Here is an 18,585-nt window from a genome sequence, read left to right as displayed (position 1 = left end):
CTGGAGTGAAGTCACTTTGGTCAACCTTAGCAGCAGAGGTCCAAGGGGAAAGTGGTCAGAGGAGTGTAGCTGCAGGCCAGCTGTGTCAGGAGATGGAGCTGGGAGGATGCCACTGCCCAGTGTCGGACAATCTATATTTAGTAACTCCTGAGTCTCAGTGGGCTGGCTCCAGTACTTTGAGTGAGTTATTTCATCTTTGGTCTCAGTTTACTCTTTCCAAATATGAATAACAATTCCTTCCCCTCCACCAAAAAAATTCCCCCAAACACCTGAAAAAACCAAAAGCCCACCCCTGGCCTGACCTGGTCAGAGGCATTTTGTCAGGATTAAATGATCCTGTGCACAAGGCACTGCTTGAGACTGTACACTTGATCTTCACAATCACTTTGGGAGGGAGTTGTTGTTCAGTCGCCAAGTCGTATCTAACTCTGCAACCCTATGGACTGCAGCAGGCCAGGCTTCCCTGTCCTTCACTGTGTCCTGGAGTTTGCTTAAACTCGTGTCCATTGAGTCAGTGATGCGATCCAACCATCTCATCCTCTGTCATCCCCTTTTCCTCCTGCCCTCATTATTTCCCAGCATCAGGGTCTTTTCCATTGAGTCATCTCTTCACATCAGGTGGCCAAAGTATTGGAGCTTCAGCTTCAGCATCAGTCCTTCCAACGAATATTCAGGTTTGATTTTCTTTAGGATTGACTGGTTTGATCTCCTTACTGTCCAAGGGACTCTCAAGAGCCTTCTCCAACACCACAGTTCTAAAGCATCAATTCTTTGGCACTCAGCCTTCTTTATGGTCTAACTCTCACATCCATACATGACTAATGGAAAAATCATAGCTTTGACTATATGGACCTTTGTCAGCAAAGTGATTGTCTCTGCTTTTTAACATGCTGTCTAGGTTTGTCGTAGCTTTCCTTCCAAGGAGCAAGTGTGTTTTAATTTCATGGCTGCAGTCATCGTCCACAGTGATTTTGGAGCCCAGAAAAATAAAATCTGCCACTGTTTCCACTTTTCCCCCATCCACTTGCGTTGAAGTGATGGGACCAGATACCATGATCTTTGTTTTTTGCATGTTGAGTTTTAAGCCAGCTTTTTCACTTTCCTCTTTCACCCTTATCAAGAGGCTCTTTAGTTCCTCTTTGCTTTCTGCCAGAAGAGTGGTATCATCTGTATATCTGAGGTTGTTGATATTTCTCCCAGCAATCTTGATTCCAACTTATGATTCATCCAGCCCGGCATTTCACATGATGTACTCTGCATATAAGTTAAATAACAGGTGACAATATATAGCCTTTGATACTCCTTTCCCAACTTTGAACCAGTCTGTTGTTTCATGTCTCATTCTGTTGCTTTGTGACCTGCATACACGTTTCTCAGGAGACAGGTAAGGTGATCTGGTATTCCCATCTCTTTAAGAACTTTCCACAGTTTGTTGTGATCAACACAATCAAAAGCTGTAGCATAGTAATGAAGCAGAAGTAGCTGTTTTTGTGGAATTCCCTTGCTTTTTCTGTGATCCCACAGATGTTGGCAATTTGGTCTCTGGTTCCTCTGCCTTTTTTAAATCCAGCTTGTACATCTGGAAGTTCTCGGTTCATGTACTGTTAAAGCCTAACTTGAAGGATTTTGAGCATTACCTTGGTAGCATGTGAAATGAGTGCAGTTGTACGGTAGAACATTCTTTGGCCTTTTGGGAGGAAGACTTTATTATTATTCCCATTTTTCAGCTGAGAAAAGAGAAGCTCATAAAACAGGTACTGTCACTTGCCTAAGCCTTCTCAACAGTTTCAGGAGGGAGTCAGATCTGCGTCTGTCTGACTCTAAAATCCTACGCTGGGCCCAAGCCCTAGTCCCTGCCTTGAGGAGCAAACATTAAAAGGAAAACAGACATGAAAAGCGTTTGGAAGTTACCCCGTGCCCTCTAAATGCTGTGGAGGTCCTGGCTCCTCTCACGTCTGAGGACAGGTGGAGGGTCTGGCAAGGGGTCCCCTCTCTAAGAAGTGTCTGAGTTCTGTGCTTCAAGTTGGGTGAGCTGAGGGGTTGGTTGTTCTGTGATCTAAGGCATGTGCAAATGAACTGTAGGTCTTTTCCTTTTTTGGAAAAGGGAGTTTGGGTGAGCAAGAGGGAGAAGTTGGTGTCTTTTTCATGGTTGGAAGTGGAAGAGGTATCAGGGAGATGTTGGTGTTCTTACTTGTCTTATACTATTGTGCAGCTATCATGACTCCAGGAGGCACCATTCACACTCTAGTCTAAGTAAATGACACTCCCTAGAGTTTGCCCTACACATCATTGCTGATAGCCTTGAAGATGTTCCTTGATATGATAGCTCCATGGTAAGCAGTGATAGCAGTTAAAATTAACTTGGAACTTACTATTTAAGCACACAGCATTTATTTTATCTTACCTAGGCCTCACAACAATCATCTGAAGTTGATACTATTTTTTTTTTATTAAAGTATAGTTGATGTGCAGACTTCCCAGGTGGCACAGTGGTTAAGAATCTGCCTGCCAATGCAGAAGATGCAAGAGATGTGAGTTCAATCCTGGGTCAGGAAGATCCCCTGGAGGAGGAAATGGCCACCTGCTCAAGTATTCTTGCCTGGAAAATTCCATGGACAGAGGAGCCTGGCAGGCTACAGTCCACGGGGTCACAAAGAGTTGGACACGACTGAGCGCGTGCACGGGCGCACATACACACACATGTACACACATAGTTTTCGTACAATATCATTAAAGTTACAAGTGTACAATATAGTGATTCACAATTTTTAAAGGTTATACTCCATTTATAGTTATTATAAAACATTGGCTATATTCCCTGTGAGGTACAATATATCCTTGCAGTTTATTTGAAACTTAATAGTTTGTACCTCTTCATCGCCTACTCCTATGTTGCCCCGGCCCACCTCCTTCTCCCCAGTGGTAACCACTACCTTGTTTTCTGTATCTGTGAGTCTGTTTCTTTTTTGTAATATTCACTAGTTCATTGTATTTTTTAGATTCCTGATACTTCAGAGGGTTAGGGGAATTGCCTGAGGTCACACAACCACAATTCTTTACCACTGTGCCACGCTGCCTCTGTGAGGCTGAGGAAAGGGGGTGTGGTGGAAATTCTACTGCAGGTGAATAAAGCTTTTTTTTGGCTGCCCCACATGGCTTGTGGGATCTTAGTTCCCCCATCAGGAAACCAGGCCGCGGCAGTGGAAGTGCTGAGTCCTAATCACTGGACTGCCAGGGAATTCGCTAAAGCCATTATCTCTGTGTCTCTTTTCTTCGCCCCACCACGGCTCCCCCTCCCCTACTGTAGCTGGACAAGATGCTGGACCCCCAGGTATGGCGGGAGGCAGCCACACAGGTCTTCTTCGCTCTGGGGCTGGGCTTCGGGGGCGTCATAGCCTTCTCCAGCTACAACAAGCAGGACAACAACTGCCACTTTGATGCTGCCCTGGTGTCCTTCATCAACTTCTTCACCTCGGTGCTGGCCACCCTCGTAGTGTTCGCTGTGCTGGGCTTCAAGGCCAACATCATGAACGAGAAGTGTGTGGTCGAGTAGGTGGCACCTTTCCTCCTGTCCTCTCTTCTCCAGTCCACCTTCCCCTGGGAGAGTCCCCCTCCACCCGGGCTGGGGGATGGAGGTCAGAGCAGCTCTCTGTCCTCAGCCCTGGACCACAGGGCCAGCTTCAGAGATGTCTGTGTCCATGGTCTTCAGTGACCTCCCTGCGTGTCTGCGAGGTACCCCTGGATGGTGCCCATCCTGCCTCTTTACCTGCACTTTTTTTTAAAACCTTTTTTTTTTTTTAATGTTTTTACTTTGCTCTCTCTTTTATGCTGCAGGAATGCTGAGAAAATCCTGGGGTACCTCAACAACGACGTCTTGAGCCGGGCCCTCATCCCTCCTCACGTCAACTTCTCCCACCTCACCACCAAGGACTATGCAGAGATGTACAAGGTCATCAAGACTGTGAAGGAGGACCATTTCTCAGCCCTGGGCCTCGATCCCTGCCTTCTGGAGGACGAGCTAGATAAGGTATGGGGGAGGTTGTCCTTCCAGGACAGGCAGGAAGGCAGATGTGGGAGTGCAGGGCCCAGAGATAGGCTATGGGTGGCTGGAGCGTGGGTTCAGAAAGCCACCAGGGACTCATTCTTTTGCTTGACAAGCGAGGATCTACTGTGTGCCCAAGAGAAAGTACTGGCCAAAACCCCTGCCCTGAGGTAGGCTGAGTCTCACTGAGAAGACAAGACAGACACACACATCCCAGAAATCAAAGGGAACGGGACAGCTTTCCCGTTTCTTGAACGGGTTTCCTGTGCACCCATCACTGCCATGTGTAATGCACTGGGAACTATGCCTTGGAGATGGCACACAGAATGTGAGTGTTTACATTAGCATCTGCCCTTTGCTGCCTGTCCCTCCGGGTCCTCATGACAGCGCTGTGAGCTGAGTGTTAACCTTGTCTCCTGTTTTACAGGCGAGCACCCTTTAAGTTGGGAGCTTGCTTGAGATCTCACAGCTAGGAAGTTGGGGAGCCAGGATTCAAGTTTTGATGCTTCTGCCCCTCCCCCACTCCCATGGCCACAATGACCTTTAGCCCCTGGGGAGGGCAGGGATATGCTACCTTTCACTGACAAGCAGGCCCAAGCTTAGACACTCTGCTTCTGTCCCCGTTTGCAAAGCCAGAGACTTTCAAAGTGACTGTTCTGTGAGGAGGAGTAACAGGAGACAGACATGCCCATGGGGTCCTGGGATCCAGCTCATGCCACGGCTCAGTGGGGGCTGCGCCAGCTCCCATCTGTCAGCCTCTGCCAACCCTACCCCTCTCCATGGAGCCAGGGATGGTGAAGCTTTCCCTGCTTGTTAAAAAGTCATTGTTCAATTGCTTAGTCACATCTGACTCTTTGCAACCCCATTGACTGCAGCACGCCAGGCTTCCCTGTCCTTCACTATCTCCTGGAGTTTGTTCAAACATCAAGAACCCCATGAATAGTTTAAAAGTTAGCTGCATTCTACTGGCACCAACCTAATGCTCAGGGACTGAGTCCCCTGTGACCTCTTCCCATGTGATCAAGAGCTAAAAGGCCCTGTCTGGGCTCCCCTGCCCTGGTTTCTTCCCCAGGTAACTGACAGTATAAAGGATGGCCCCCTTCCTTGAGACCCTGCCCCATTCTCACAGGTGAGGCCTGGTCCTCTGGATAGAAGTAGGATTTTTTTTTAATATAATACAGTCTTGATAACAACCAAATGACAAGAACTACTCTCACACAGTTGGGGTGGGTGTTCCCTGACCGAACCCTGACACTACAAGGAGAGCACAGAAGTGATGTCAGTGGACAGTGTGTGGTCAGTTCCCCACGAGCAGGGGCCCCATCATTGCAGCAGTGGTTCTCTACCTTGGCTGCCCATCAGAGTCCCCTGGGGGCTTTATAAAACCTTAATATCCAGCTTTACCCCTAAGCCAAGCAGATCATTGTCCTTGGGGAGAGACTCAGGCATCAGTGTTTTTTAAAGGCTCCAATGTGAGTCCATTGGGCAGCAGAGGCTGAGACCACTACGGTAAGGTCTGGAATTCAGAGCTGGGGGTGGCTGCACTGCTCAGAGGAGGAGAGTCTTGAGCTGGTTGTGTTTCTAAGAGAGCATCTTCATGTGAATTGCTGGGAGTCCTTGGACAATGCGTAGATTCCTGGTCTCACAGGTGAAGTCTTGAATTAGTGTTTTACTCCCTGGGGTGTATTCTGATGCCCACTCAAGTTTGAGACCCACTGGCTAGAAATAAGAGAATTTAGGTGGGGGCAGGGCTCACTGGGAAAGAGGGAACAGTTATTCCTAAAGCTCCAAGGACAGAGAGAAGGAAGCAGGAGGCTCCCAGGTGGGCGTGGCCCCCACTGAGCCTCACCCTCCGCCCCCACCCTCAGTCTGTGCAGGGGACAGGCCTCGCCTTCATTGCTTTCACCGAGGCCATGACACACTTCCCTGCCTCCCCATTCTGGTCTGTCATGTTCTTCCTGATGCTCATCAACCTGGGCCTGGGCAGTATGATCGGCACCATGGCGGGCATCACCACACCCATCATCGACACTTTCAAGGTGCCCAAGGAGATGTTCACAGGTAACTCCTCCCAGCGGTCCCCACTGGCCTTGTGGGCTGCCCCAGGAGGGCGGGAGGAAGCGATCAGGTGGTGGCTCTGACTTTAGAAAGATTGGGTTCCCACTGGGTTATTCATGACTCCATACTTAGAAAGCTTCCCTACCCCCACCCAACCCGGGATGCAGCTGGAACCACCCCCCCAAGAAGAGCTCTTCAGAGCCAGAAGGGAGAAGGCTGTTTGGGAATCTGTGCCAAACCTGGGCTGGGAGATAGGCCTCTTTCTTGGTTTACTTGCCCCTCTCCCCAAGGGCCTGTTGAGGTGTCTGAGCAGGATGGCCTCCCTCCTTGCCAACCCTGCACCCTGTTTCGGCCTGATCGCTCCCAGCTCCAGGGTGCTCCCCACCTAGTAGAGTGGGAGCTCAGAACCTGGGCATCTGGATCCCCTCCCCCACTCCGTGCAGGGCTGGGCCGTCTGGAGGGTGAGCTGCAGGCCTGCTGGGGGAGGGCTGGGATGGGAGGAACCTGGGAGCCCTAAAGACCCCTGGGCCCCACCCACCCTGCACCTTTGCCCCCACACTGGCCTCCTGGCTCTCTGTAGTGGGCTGCTGTGTCTTTGCATTCTTCGTGGGGCTGTTGTTCGTCCAGCGCTCGGGAAACTATTTCGTCACCATGTTTGATGACTACTCGGCCACCCTGCCACTCACCGTCATCGTCATCCTCGAGAATGTTGCGGTGGCGTGGATCTATGGGACCAAGAAGTAAGGGGTGGGGTGCGTGGGGAGAGGTAGGGAACAGGAGGAGAGGTCCGTCCCCTCATGACTCCCTGGAGAGTGCTGTGTTTCCAGGGCTGCTTGTGATTTAGGCAGGAGGTCACAGAGTCAGAATGTTAGCCAGAAAGTGCCCCCCTACAGATAATTTAGGGAAACCAAGTCTCAGAGAGAGGACACAATTGCCCGAGGCCGCTGGGCTGGAGTGAGAACTACTCTCTAGTTGCAGTGCATGGGCTTCTCATTGCAGTGGCTTCTTCTGTTGCAGAGCATGGGCTCTAGGCATGCAGGCTCAGGGGTTGTGGTTCTCAGGCTCCAGAGCACAGGCTCAGTAGTTGTGGCTATTGGGCTTAGTTGCCCTGAGGCACGTGGAATCTTCCTGGACCAGGGACCAAACTCGTGTCTTTTGCATTGGGAGGTGGATTCTTAACCACTGAGCCACCAAGGAAGCTCTAAAATTTATACTGAATATTAGCCAAATAATATTTTAAATCTGTGATATAGTAATACATGTGTGCTTTATTCTTACTGCATTAAGTTACAAGATCTAGCTGTGGGTCTAATAACAATGGTAATTTCTAAGTAGTGATGAGCATAAATGACATTTGTAGGTATCTCAATTGTAATGTGATAAAATACCTGATTTAATCAATTCATTACAGCCTCATGGGTACTGATAATACTGCTGTCATTGCTTGCACTTATAATAGAAAGAAACACAAGATTTCAGTTAGGTGTTATTGAGGTAAAGATGATTTTTTAAATGCCATTCATGTACATAGTCTGCCAGTCTCCCGAATTTCACTCATATGCCCAATGGTTAGAAACCCGAGTCAGGGCAGCCTTCTGCCTTTGGATGCCAGGGACAGGCACTTTGACCTCTCTCCCAGCAGGGGGAGTCTAGAGCCAGGTCAGTGTGAGTGGGGTTGGGTGCCCAGGAAAGCCCTCTGGAGCCTATCCACGTGCCCAGGGCATGTCCTGTGGCCTGTACCCTTTCCCTGGGTGAGATGTGATGTGACATAGTCAGAGTAAGTTAGAGGAGGTCAGCAGAGGCTTTTCAGAGGCCAGCAGGGCCACAGAATAATGTACTGAATGTGAAGAATAGAAGAGCCTGGACAGGAGGGACTGGTGAATGCAGGCTTCAGAGGAGGAGTCTGGGGGCACTGGGCAAGTGCAGTGGGGGTGCCAACTTCTGGACTCTCTGCTGCTCCTGGCAGGTTCATGCAGGAGCTGACGGAAATGCTGGGCTTCCAGCCCTACCGCTTCTATTTCTACATGTGGAAGTTCGTGTCTCCGTTGTGCATGGCTGTGCTCACCACGGCCAGCATCATCCAGCTTGGGGTCACTCCCCCAGGCTACAGCGCCTGGATCAGGGAGGAGGTGAGAGTGGGGGCCCGAAACCCCAGGGATCTGGGGTGGCATCTTCCCAGGCCTTTAATACAACAGGTAATAGAGATAAACCCTTACAGGGCAACTACTTGGTGCCAGGCCCCACTAGGGGCTCTGTACATCTGATCTGTAACCTTTTCAACAACCCAAAGAGAGAGGTGGTTTTATTGCTATCACACAAATGGGAAAACAGGCAGAAAGGTGAATGCGCTTGTCCAGTCTTTCTAACCCATGTTTCCCCCCGCTGTGGATGACTCTGTGACCAGCCCAACCTTATACAACTACAGAAGCTGAGACCTAGGGAGGCTCAGCCCTTAGCCAAGGGGACCAGCTGACCCAAGGATCGGCGCCTGATGACCACAACTCTGCCAGTACCTGGGCAGTGTGGGAGGGATGGGAGTGGGCAGGAGGAGTCTGAGAGGGTGAGGCTGCTGCAGAGTGAGGCAGGCAGCAGCGCTAACCTGTGTGCACCCCTAGGCTGCCGAGCGCTACCTGTATTTCCCCAACTGGGCCATGGCTATCCTGATCACGCTCATTGTTGTGGCCGTCCTGCCCATCCCTGTGGTGTTCGTTCTGCGGCACTTCCACCTGCTCTCCGACGGCTCCAACACCCTCTCCGTGTCCTACAAGAAGGGCCGCATGATGAAAGACATCTCCAACCTGGAGGAGAACGACGAGACCCGCTTCATCCTCAGCAAGGTGCCCAGCGAGGCGCCCTCCCCCATGCCCACTCACCGTTCCTATCTAGGGCCTGGCAGCACATCACCCTTGGAGACCAGCGGCAACGCCAATGGACGCTATGGAAGCGGCTACCTCCTGGCCGGCACCCCTGAGTCGGAGCTGTGACCACTGCCCTGCCCTGCCCTCCTCACCCCCCCCCCACCCCTCACACACACACCCAGCCAGCCCACGTGTCCCCATCTGGCCTGTCCTTCCAGGCCAGGCCCTCAGCCCAAGGAGTGGGGCTCTGCCCGGCCTCATCCCCCACCCCTGTCCCAGCTGACTTCTGCTCCCTAGATCTGAGTGGGGGCTGGGAGAAGCTCTGTCCCCCGAACTAAGCCCCCAACCCAGCTAAACTTCTGAGATCGTGTTACCAATTGCAGCTGAGTAACTGGAACCACCCAGAAGTTCCGATTCCTGGCACAGGGGAGTCTCCAAGTGGCTACTCTAGAGTTCATTCCTCCTTCCCTCTCTTCCTGCAGTTCTTAGCTCTTGGGGCCCCTTAGGTCTGTACTGCCAGGTGGTGGCTCTGTCGAGAGGCATCAGGATGGGTTAGGCAGGGTGTCCTGTCCCAGAGGTGCCCAACTGAAGGTCAGTGATGGGACAGAGGTGCCAGGACTCAGGGCTCTGACTTGGGGATGGAGTCTGCAGAAATCCCCAAGTTCGGTTTGGTGAGGCAGATGGCTTCCTCTGGTTTGAGCATGAGCCATGGCAGCAGAGGTGGTGAGATGAGGGGGCTCCTTAGCACCTTAGCACCCAGCTCAAGACGGACCCTCCAGTGTCCTCGGCCTTGCCTGGGGTGGGTGGGGAATGCTCCCACATCCTGCCTGAGAGGGCGATGACTGGCCCCAGAACCATTCCCACCTCCCTCAGGGCTGAGCCTGCCCCTCCTCCCACCCCTGTCCTGGAGCCCAGAGTGGTGCCTCTGCCTCGGCCCTCAGAGAGGAGAGGTTTCCAGAGCACACTTGATGGTTCACAGCACAATTCAGATGATTTGGAGCACAAGTGTGAAGCACACCCCCGCCCCCTCTCGCCTAGGACCTGACTCTCTTGCTAGTGGCAGCTTCTCTCCTAGAATAGGGGTCCCTGGAGTTCAGGGGCTCACACCTGGAGAAAGTGGTAATTTCACTGCCCCTCTGGGCCACTGCCACTCTCCTTGGATAAGCACAGCCACCCAGTGTACACGGCATGTGTGGACACCTCAGAAACCTTTCCCAGGCTGCCTGGCCAGTGGCAGGGAGGGCCACATGCAGCACTGGGGACACCGAAGCTGCCCAGTGCAAGGGCCTGGACTCTATCCTGGGTCGCAGCCTTGAAGCATCTCCACCCATGCTTACCTTCACTCCCCCAGAATAGGGTTGTCCTCAGAGTGTAGGTTAAGAGGATTAGGATCTGATCGGAGGTCAGAAGGGTGCAGAGCGGCGATGAATGGACTGATGAAAGGATGCAAGGATGGATGGATGGAAGGAAGGAGAGAATGGATGGAGGGAGGGAGCAAGACTGGCTGGGACAGCAGACCTCCGTCTTTGAGAGCTGTGGTGGGCACGGCAGGGACAGGCCATGGTGCTTGGCCTGACTCCCTTCACAGAGGGTCCTGAGTGCTCTCAGCACTGGGAGGGGCACAATAGCCCCAGATCCTCTCCTTCACCCCTTAGTCCCTTGGCTTTCCCCACCCCACTTGAGGTCTACTCGCCATCTCTCTTCCTCATCCCTCCCCCACACATGCTCCCATTTCCAGCCTTCTCAGCCCCACCTATCCTTCCTGAGTGTATGAGGGGAGGGGGATCCACATCTACACAAATACATGAGCTTTGGGGGCACAAACATCCCGCCTTAGGGACCCCTTCACCTGACAGCACCTCCTACCTGGCCCTATGCCTAATCCCCAGCAGAAATAGCAACAGGAAAAGCAAGGCCCCAGGAGAGACACTACTATATATACTCTTCTATATATTCTATTTCTATTGTATATTCAATCTGTACATGTGGGTGTAAATGCTGTTAAATGACAAACCCAATATTATACTGTGGCTGGTGGACTATTTTCATCCTCAGTGCTGTACAGATCTATTTTCATTGTATATTTGATATATTTTTAATTTTGTAGCGTGTGGCTGCACCAGGCCCTATTGTGCCAGCCTGTGACAGGGTGGCTGAGCTGGGGCCATCTGCTTGGTCCTGTGGGCTTGCCAGTGCTTATAGCTGCTGCTGTAGGCTGGGCCCATTCCGTTGTCTCTGTCATTAGACGTAGGGCCCAGAGCTTGGTGTGTGTGCGTGTGTGTGTGTGTATGTGTGTGTGTGTGCACATATGTGGGTGTGCGTAGGGTGCTGATCTATGACTCCTAGTGTTCACGTTCCTGAAGACCATGCTGCCTCCTTCTCTCAGCTACGTCAGGCAAGGCCTCAGGGTAGAGTCTTGTGGGATGCCTGTGAGAAAAGCATATGCCTCTTGCTGGTGACTTACTGCCTTCACACCATCAGGCTTGCCAGAAACAGGAAATGAGGGGTCTTAAGGGGTGGAAGAAGTCTGTACATTTACTTTCCAGCCAGACTTCTGGCTGTGCCCACTGGCGTCACAAGCTCTTCATCCCCGGGGAAGTGCTGGGTTTCTGAAGATGCTGAGGCCCCAAGAGGGCATCATCTCAGAGCGCCTCTGTCCTGCGTTTGTCCTTGAGACATCCCTGACAGTGCTCAGAGAAGACGGCTGCCCCTCCTCTGTGCTTCTGACACACACACCTCTCTGCTCACTCTCAGTGGGCGGGGCCAGTGGGGTCAAGAGCAAGTGGGGCATCTGACAGGTAAGAGTCAGCCCTAAATTCTCTGGAGGAGCAGGAGGTGGCCAGAGAGGGCCGGGCCCCTGTGTTCCTGCACAGAATCCCCAGGTGGCTCACTTTGGTGCTGTCCATGCAGTGTCCACAGGGAACAGAGCAGACTCCTGGGCAGGCAGGGCGGGGCAGGGGTGCCCCTGAAGGAGTCCCTGGTCCCTGGTCCCACCTCTGCCTGGCCTCCAGCCCCCATCACCAGCTTCTTGCTCAGGGAGCCCTCTCCGCTGAGGCAACCTGAAGCCTGAGCGAGACCCACGTGGGGTGGACGGGTGGGCACACAGGTTGATGCCCACCAGACTGACTTTTGCCCTTGAGCGATAAGTCCATGGGGACTGCTGCTTTCCTAGTGCCAGGAAGAGACCCCTCAAGTCAGCCTATAGGACGTGAGGCTAGGGGTCAAAACCTGCATGGTCCCGGGCCCGAGCAGGCCTGCAGTGTTCCAGGCAGGGGGCTGCCCTCTGCCCTTCTTCTCAGCCACACTATCCCCACCCCTTGCCACCAGAATACAGGTTGGGACACGTTTGACACCCTGAACCCTCACCTGGCCCAAAAACTGGGGCCTGCTGCCCCTTCACTGGAGCCTAGTGACTGGGGGTGGAGAAGGAGGGCCCAGAGTCCCTTCTTATTGCAGGCACTGCTTTGTACAGACCCAAGCACACACGGCCAGCAACCCTTTCAGTTCTGGCTTAAGTTCAGAGCGATTCCAGTCCACATGTCCCACACTGGTCAGAACCCTGGGTCAAGTACACTCAGCCAGGGGAGGGGATGAGGCATTGTTACCCCTGCGGCCCCTCCTTCCTCTCTGCTCCCCACATGGTGTACAATAAAGTGTCTGCTCTTACCAAACCTGTCTTGCCTTTCTGACCTGCTCGGGGATCAGGGAGAGAGGGTGGGGGAGGTCACAGATCCTGAGGACAGCTTTGGGGTGAATGCCCGGATGGGGGGGTGGGGGTGAGGACTGCTGTGGGAGTCTGGAAGCTGCCTGGCTGTCCAGTTGAGGAGTCTGAGGGGCATGAGGAAGGGCACACATTTATTTCCCTAGGAATTGTCCAGAATGGTTGACAGCACATACACTGGCAGCAGGCCTTATGGATTCCGGGTAGTTCACACGTCTAACCTCGTGTGATCACCGAGTAACAGCTCAGAAATGCACCATTGTCCAGGTTTTTCCAAGTGAGGGAGATGAGGCTCCATCTGACGGTGTTTGGTGTCTGTGTACAAGATGTCATAGGGGAAATTCTTGCCCTGCTTTACTGCCGGGAAGAAAGCTGGTCAGTTCTGCCAGGGTGGAGGTGGGGAGGGCTGGGGGTGGGAAGGTGCCAGTGTCCAGAGGCCTGGGAGTCAGGCAGGGGACAGCAGGGGGCTGGAGAGTTCTCCAGGAGCAGGCCATGGTGTAAATTCTGAGGGAATGGCCCATCTCTTCAAGGTAGCGACCTCTTTCTCAAACTTCATTAGAAGGTAGAGATGAAATATGAGACTGTACATTGCTTGTTTTCTCAAAGTTCAATCTCAAGTATTTATTGAGCATCTACTGAATGCTCAGCCCTGAAGAACAGAATGAGCCGTGGGGATAGGGGAAGCACTACTTTGCTCACTCTCAAGGAGCACAGACATTGGAAGAAACAAAAAGTATGGCTCCTGGGGGAGGCCCCACCCTAAAGCACCCCACTCCAGTCTAGAATGAGGCTGCCTGATCCCTGACACAGCCTAAGCCCAAGGAATCTTCCATTTCCTTTTCCTGCCAGAGAAGAAAGTGTTGTTCCAAGAATAGCCACCAGATGGCATAACAACCTCTCTGTCCAGCTCTTAGTCCACTTAACAGTTTCTCCAACTCCATCTCTTATTCCTTTGTGGGCTAATTTATTCTTGAGCAATCATTTATTAAGTGTCCACCGTGAACAGACCCTGTGCCAGCTATGGATATACAAAGATAAATAAGTCAGCACCCACTGTCCTGAGTTTGGAGAGAGGAGCCCCTCCTTCCCCACCAACCATCTCCAAATCTCCTCTCTCTCAAACAGGGGAATGTCTTGGTGCTAAAAATATCATTCCTTGAAAATTAATTCAATTCTTTGTTGGGAGGTAATGTTTGGGGTTGAAATGCCAACCCTAAAGGACACATTGATTCACTAAGAAGCAGTATCACCAATGCTTGAGTTTGAGGGAGTTACAGTCAGACTTCCCAAGTTCAAATACCAACTAGACCTTCTGCTTCATGAGAGAATAACTAGAGCAAGTTATTTAACCCCTCTGAGCTTTAATTTTCTAGTCTGTAAGATAGGTATAACGAATGGATTGAATGAGATAACATGCTATGTATCAATTTACTCCAAAGCTTAGTGGCTTGAAACAACCGTTTTATTGTATCGCATGGTTTTTTGGGTGAGGAATTCAGGCAGGGCTTATCTGCGTGGCTCTTCTAGTGGTAACTGAGATTGCTCAGTGGTATTCAACTAGCAGATGAGCTGGTCCAGAGGGCCCAAGGCAGGCTCACTCACATTCATTCAAATGACTGGCACTTCAGTGAGAACGGTTGGCAGGCTAAACTCACGCATTCCCCAGACAACTAGACTCTACAGCACAGTTCATATCCGGGTGGCCAGACTTGTATGCGATGGCTCAGGTTACCTAGAGAGACCATTTCAAGAGACAAGAGGTGGAAGCTGCCAATTTCTTAAGGCCTGGGCCTGGAAAATGGCACAGTGTCACTTCAGCCATACTCTGTGGGCCACAGCATCTGCCCAGAGTTAATGGAAGGGCAGACAGACCTCGCCTGTTGATGGGAAGGGGACCAAAGGATTCGTGGCCTATTGCAGGATGCAGAGATCTTCAGTCACTGGCACCTGAGCAGGGCACAAACAAGTAAGTTCTCACAGGGAGGTGAATGGTTAAGCTTGGACCCTGCCCTGGGAGCAGACAGGGAGGAAGAGAAGGGCATGTGGGCAGGGGACATGGGAGACAACTTCTTTCGCCGCATGTTTGCCCAGGCAGGTGGCATGAGGTAGGTTTGAGTCATGGCTCTATCGTCAACCCTGCCATGTGAGGCAAGTCCCTGAACCCTCTAAACCTCCACTTTCTAAAAGGAGGATAACAATAAAATCCTTTCCTCACAGACACATTGGGAAGGAAAAATGAACTCCTTGTAGTAAACCTGCTGGAGTCCGGTATAGAATTCTTTCTAAACTGGAGCAGAATAGGAGTTCATTAAATATTAGCTTCCTTTCTTCTTGCGACTAGAGTACATTCATGGGCCTGCTTCATTCCAGGGCCCCCATTACCCTTGCAGTGAGTCATTCTCCTAGAGCTATTCAGAAAGGTCAGTCTCAGCCTAAAACTCAACAAAATCAAGGAAGGAGGGGAGGGAAGGCATCATTTGAAGGAAAGGGAGTATCAAAATGTGGAGGTCTCACCAATCCCACACACCTTCCTGCTCCCCAACAACCATAACCAGCCATACAGCCTCGCCCAGCCCCACCCCCAGGGCCTTGGACAGAAGGAGAAGGCTTCTACAGACCACAGGCATGTGGTGGCATTTTTTTTTTAAGGCCTCAAATTCTTTAATACTTCAAGGGAGTTGAGTCCATGCTCCACCCCTGGAATCTGGTAGGCAAAGGCTTCCTTTGACCAATAGAATATGGTGGAAGTGATGCTACATGACTTCTGAGTCTAGATTAGAATAGGTTATGCCACTCCCACTGGGAGTTCTGGGGAAACCCAGCCACCTTCTAAGAAGTGCAACTCTCCTGAGACCAGCCTGTGCGAGAGAGGACATGTGTTTGCAGGTGTTCTGTTGACAGCTTCAGCCAAGCTCCCAGCCAACAGCCAGCATCAACTGCCAGCCACATGGATGCACCATGGTGAACATTCAGCCCAGCTGAGCTTCAGATGTCTGCAGCCCCGAATGACACATCTGCTTGCAGCTGTATGAGGGACTCTAAGCAAGGGCTGTCTAACAGTCTTTCCTAACTCCTGACCCATAAAATCATGAGTAAAATACAAAGCTTGTTGGATTTATATCATGAAATCTGGGTAATTTGTTTCACAGCAATAGTAACCAGAATATGAAGCTTAGTGCTGATCTGGCCCAACTTTCTCATAGAACAGTCAGGGAAACTGAGGCCCAGCAAGGAGAAATCAGAGGCTCATAAACCATGGAGTTAGAGTCAAAGGACTGAAAGGGACCCGAGTGTCAACCAAGTGGGGGCAAAACTGAGGCCAAAGACTGGGTTTCTCCCAATCCAGTGCACTCTCCAGTAGAACAAGATGCTGACAGGGAGGGCTCCGGCCCTCTCCTACCCTCATCCCACTGCCTCATTAATTCCATCCATCAAACATAAACCAAATGTTCTGAGCACCTGGGACTGTGCTAAGCACTGAGAATATACAAAGAAGGATCAGGCAGGGGTCCTTGCTTTGTAGAAGCAATAATAATCTGACTTGGCATGTCCTGTCTCTGTTATATTCACCAGTGCTAGGGACCCTCCTGCATTTACTTACACAGTGGGAAGAAACCCTGGGAAATGGGGAGAAGACCATGTCTGTCACTCAACAACCACTCGGCCATTATTAGGATTACTCCATGTGAGCCACGGTGCCAGCTGCAGAGCAGAGCTCTGCCCTTGGCTCCCTAAGTCAGAGCCGGCTGCCTTCTAGGTCTGTCTGCTCTTCCCAGGACTGACCCAAGCAGGGAAGGACCCCTAGGCTTCATGAGCATCCAAGAGCAGCCAGAGTTTTTTCTGCCTTTCCAGACACCACTTTTCTTTCCCCAAGACCCTGCTAGAGGGGACCAGGCCCATCAGGACTAATGAATACACTAATGGAATAAACCAGTTTTGCTGGAATTCGGCCCAAGTGGGAATAATCTGTACTCTTCTAGATGGAGAAGCACTGAGTGCCAAGGAGTCTTACCAGCTGGGCCCTGAGCTACTGTGTGTGCACAGGCACTCTCGCTCTCTACCCCCAGGCTAGGTCTCTACCTCAGCAGCCTTGAGCCAGGAGGGCTCTGGGGGTCCACTTAGCTGCCCCGATCTTGTGATTCCCATGAACACTGTTCTACCTGCAGAAGCCACATGGACCCCAGGTCCTTCTTGACCCTTGGCACAACCCCAGGCCCAGCTCAGTCTCCCAGCAATCACTGCTGCTCCTCAGGCCTGGAATCTCTCAAGGAGAATGTGCCTGTGAGTTGACACCCAGGTCCCTTCCAGCCTTTTGACTCCAAGTTCATGGTTTATGATACTCTCAGTCCTGGCTAGGCCTGAGCTTATAGTCTGCACCCTTCTGGTCCTTTCCATTTAAGAGCTGGGCCACCAAAAGGCCATCTTTGGAATTCCCCTGGGGCCCCAAATACACCTTCACTAGGATTTTCACTGCAACCCAGCCCTGTCTTCAGCCCTTGTGCAGAGCCTTTCCAGCTGACCTCTGCAAGGCCCGGTGGGCTGTCCTAATGTCTGGGTTCTTCCCAGAGCTCTCCTGGGAAGGCTATCAGCATTTGATTTGGAGCCTGCAAGTCTCTGCAGGCTGCTTGGGGGTGGGGGTGGGAGGCAGGATAAAGTGAAGTGATAAGCACAGAGGAGGTTTCAGCCTCCACTCTTCCTCCCTACTCTCCCTCCACAAGGGGAAAAGCTCTATCATCCTCTGCCTCAGTGATGATGGCTGATAAAGCAATTCAATTAACCAGTCTGGGAAGCAGGGGAGGCTGGGAGAGGATGCTGGCTCCTTGAACTGTATCTGAGGGAAGAGGGGTCAGTCCTTGGCTGAAGCTGGAATACCAAAATGGGGATGTGTAAATAGAAATGGTTAGGTCCTTGGCTTGGAACCCACGGGCCTGTTGCTAGGCCTGGAGCCCCTCAAAACAAGCAGAGGCAAAAGAAACAAATGGAGAGGAGACTGGGTGGCTCATGTCATCCCAAAGTGGTTGAGCCCTGCACCAAGTAGGAAATCAGGAAGTGTAAACAGCTTTGATGTCAGGATTTCAAGCCTTCCAGATCAGCCTCAGCTCTAGGACAGGAAGGGCCTTATTTGAGGGGCCATTCTAGAGCCGACACCCCCCATCCGGGCCACTCTGAGATCAAACACTACTCTCTTTTCTTTTTACTTGCCCTACCTTTATTCCTACTGAGGAAAACACACTGGCTGACACTTAAGCATGAACTGGCTCCCAGATGGATGTCATTTCCAGAGAGCCAGAAGAAACCTGGGCATCCAGGGAAGGAAAGTGGAGAAAAAGTGATAATGAAGGGAAAGAAGATTGTGGAATTCAGGATTTCCAACTGTGACTGCTTTGTGGTCTTGCTTAAAACTGTTGGTTATCAAGGTCTTGGAGCAATGGAAAAGGGAGAGAGCAAGCTGAGTCCCAGATGGGAGAGATAACCTGAGGTCCTGGAATTGATGGACACTTTTTCTCCCAGGACCACAGCCAAGTGAGGTCTGGAGCATGGTATCCTAGCACCACCAGGGGGCAGCACCTACCCATCCACAGTAGGCTGTCACATGGTTGGCTGAGCAGGGGGCTCTCTCCTTGGGTTCTGAGCTCTGAGGAAATAGGAGGTCCTCATACACACAGAATAGAGGGAGACAAGCCCTATGAGGCCAACTGCCACATACTGAAGTCTCCAGAACATTTCAGAGAGGCCCAGGTAACAGATTAGCCCAAAGCTCTAGGATAAAACCTTCAGCAAGTGGTGAGGGCTTCTCTGGAGGCCTCCGGTCTGAGGCAGAGTCCCCTGCTCCAGGAGCTGGGCGGTGTGCTGAGTCAGAGGCCCTCCCACCCAGTTCTCTTTCTCCGCACTGCCTCTCCCAGGCT

At 51.7% G+C, this 18,585-nt stretch overlaps 1 protein-coding gene across 2 annotated transcripts in view; it reads left to right on the top strand.

The window, feature by feature from the left end:
• Positions 1-12,629, top strand: part of SLC6A17 (solute carrier family 6 member 17) — a 56,516-nt gene extending 43,887 nt beyond the window's left edge. Inside the window, exons 7-12 of one of the 2 annotated variants that reach the window (XM_081492780.1) lie at positions 3,308-3,549; positions 3,835-4,027; positions 5,911-6,103; positions 6,681-6,840; positions 8,067-8,229; positions 8,716-12,629. In XM_081492780.1, coding sequence (XP_081348906.1) covers positions 3,308-3,549; positions 3,835-4,027; positions 5,911-6,103; positions 6,681-6,840; positions 8,067-8,229; positions 8,716-9,084 — 1,320 coding nt within the window. In that variant the 3' untranslated portion in view covers positions 9,085-12,629. Of the gene's footprint in view, positions 1-3,307; positions 3,550-3,834; positions 4,028-5,910; positions 6,104-6,680; positions 6,841-8,066; positions 8,230-8,504; positions 8,610-8,715 lie in introns of those variants that run through there. The other variant, XM_081492781.1, reaches the window with a different exon arrangement.
• The last annotated feature ends 5,956 nt before the right edge of the window (positions 12,630-18,585 follow it).

Source organism: Giraffa tippelskirchi, chromosome 5 (genome assembly GCF_054371585.1).
Source record: "Giraffa tippelskirchi isolate mGirTip1 chromosome 5, T2T-mGirTip1v1.2.pri, whole genome shotgun sequence".
Classification (NCBI taxonomy): domain Eukaryota; kingdom Metazoa; phylum Chordata; class Mammalia; order Artiodactyla; family Giraffidae; genus Giraffa; species Giraffa tippelskirchi.
The sequence above is the reverse complement of the archived record's forward strand: the minus strand, read 5'-3'. Positions and strand labels throughout refer to the sequence as shown.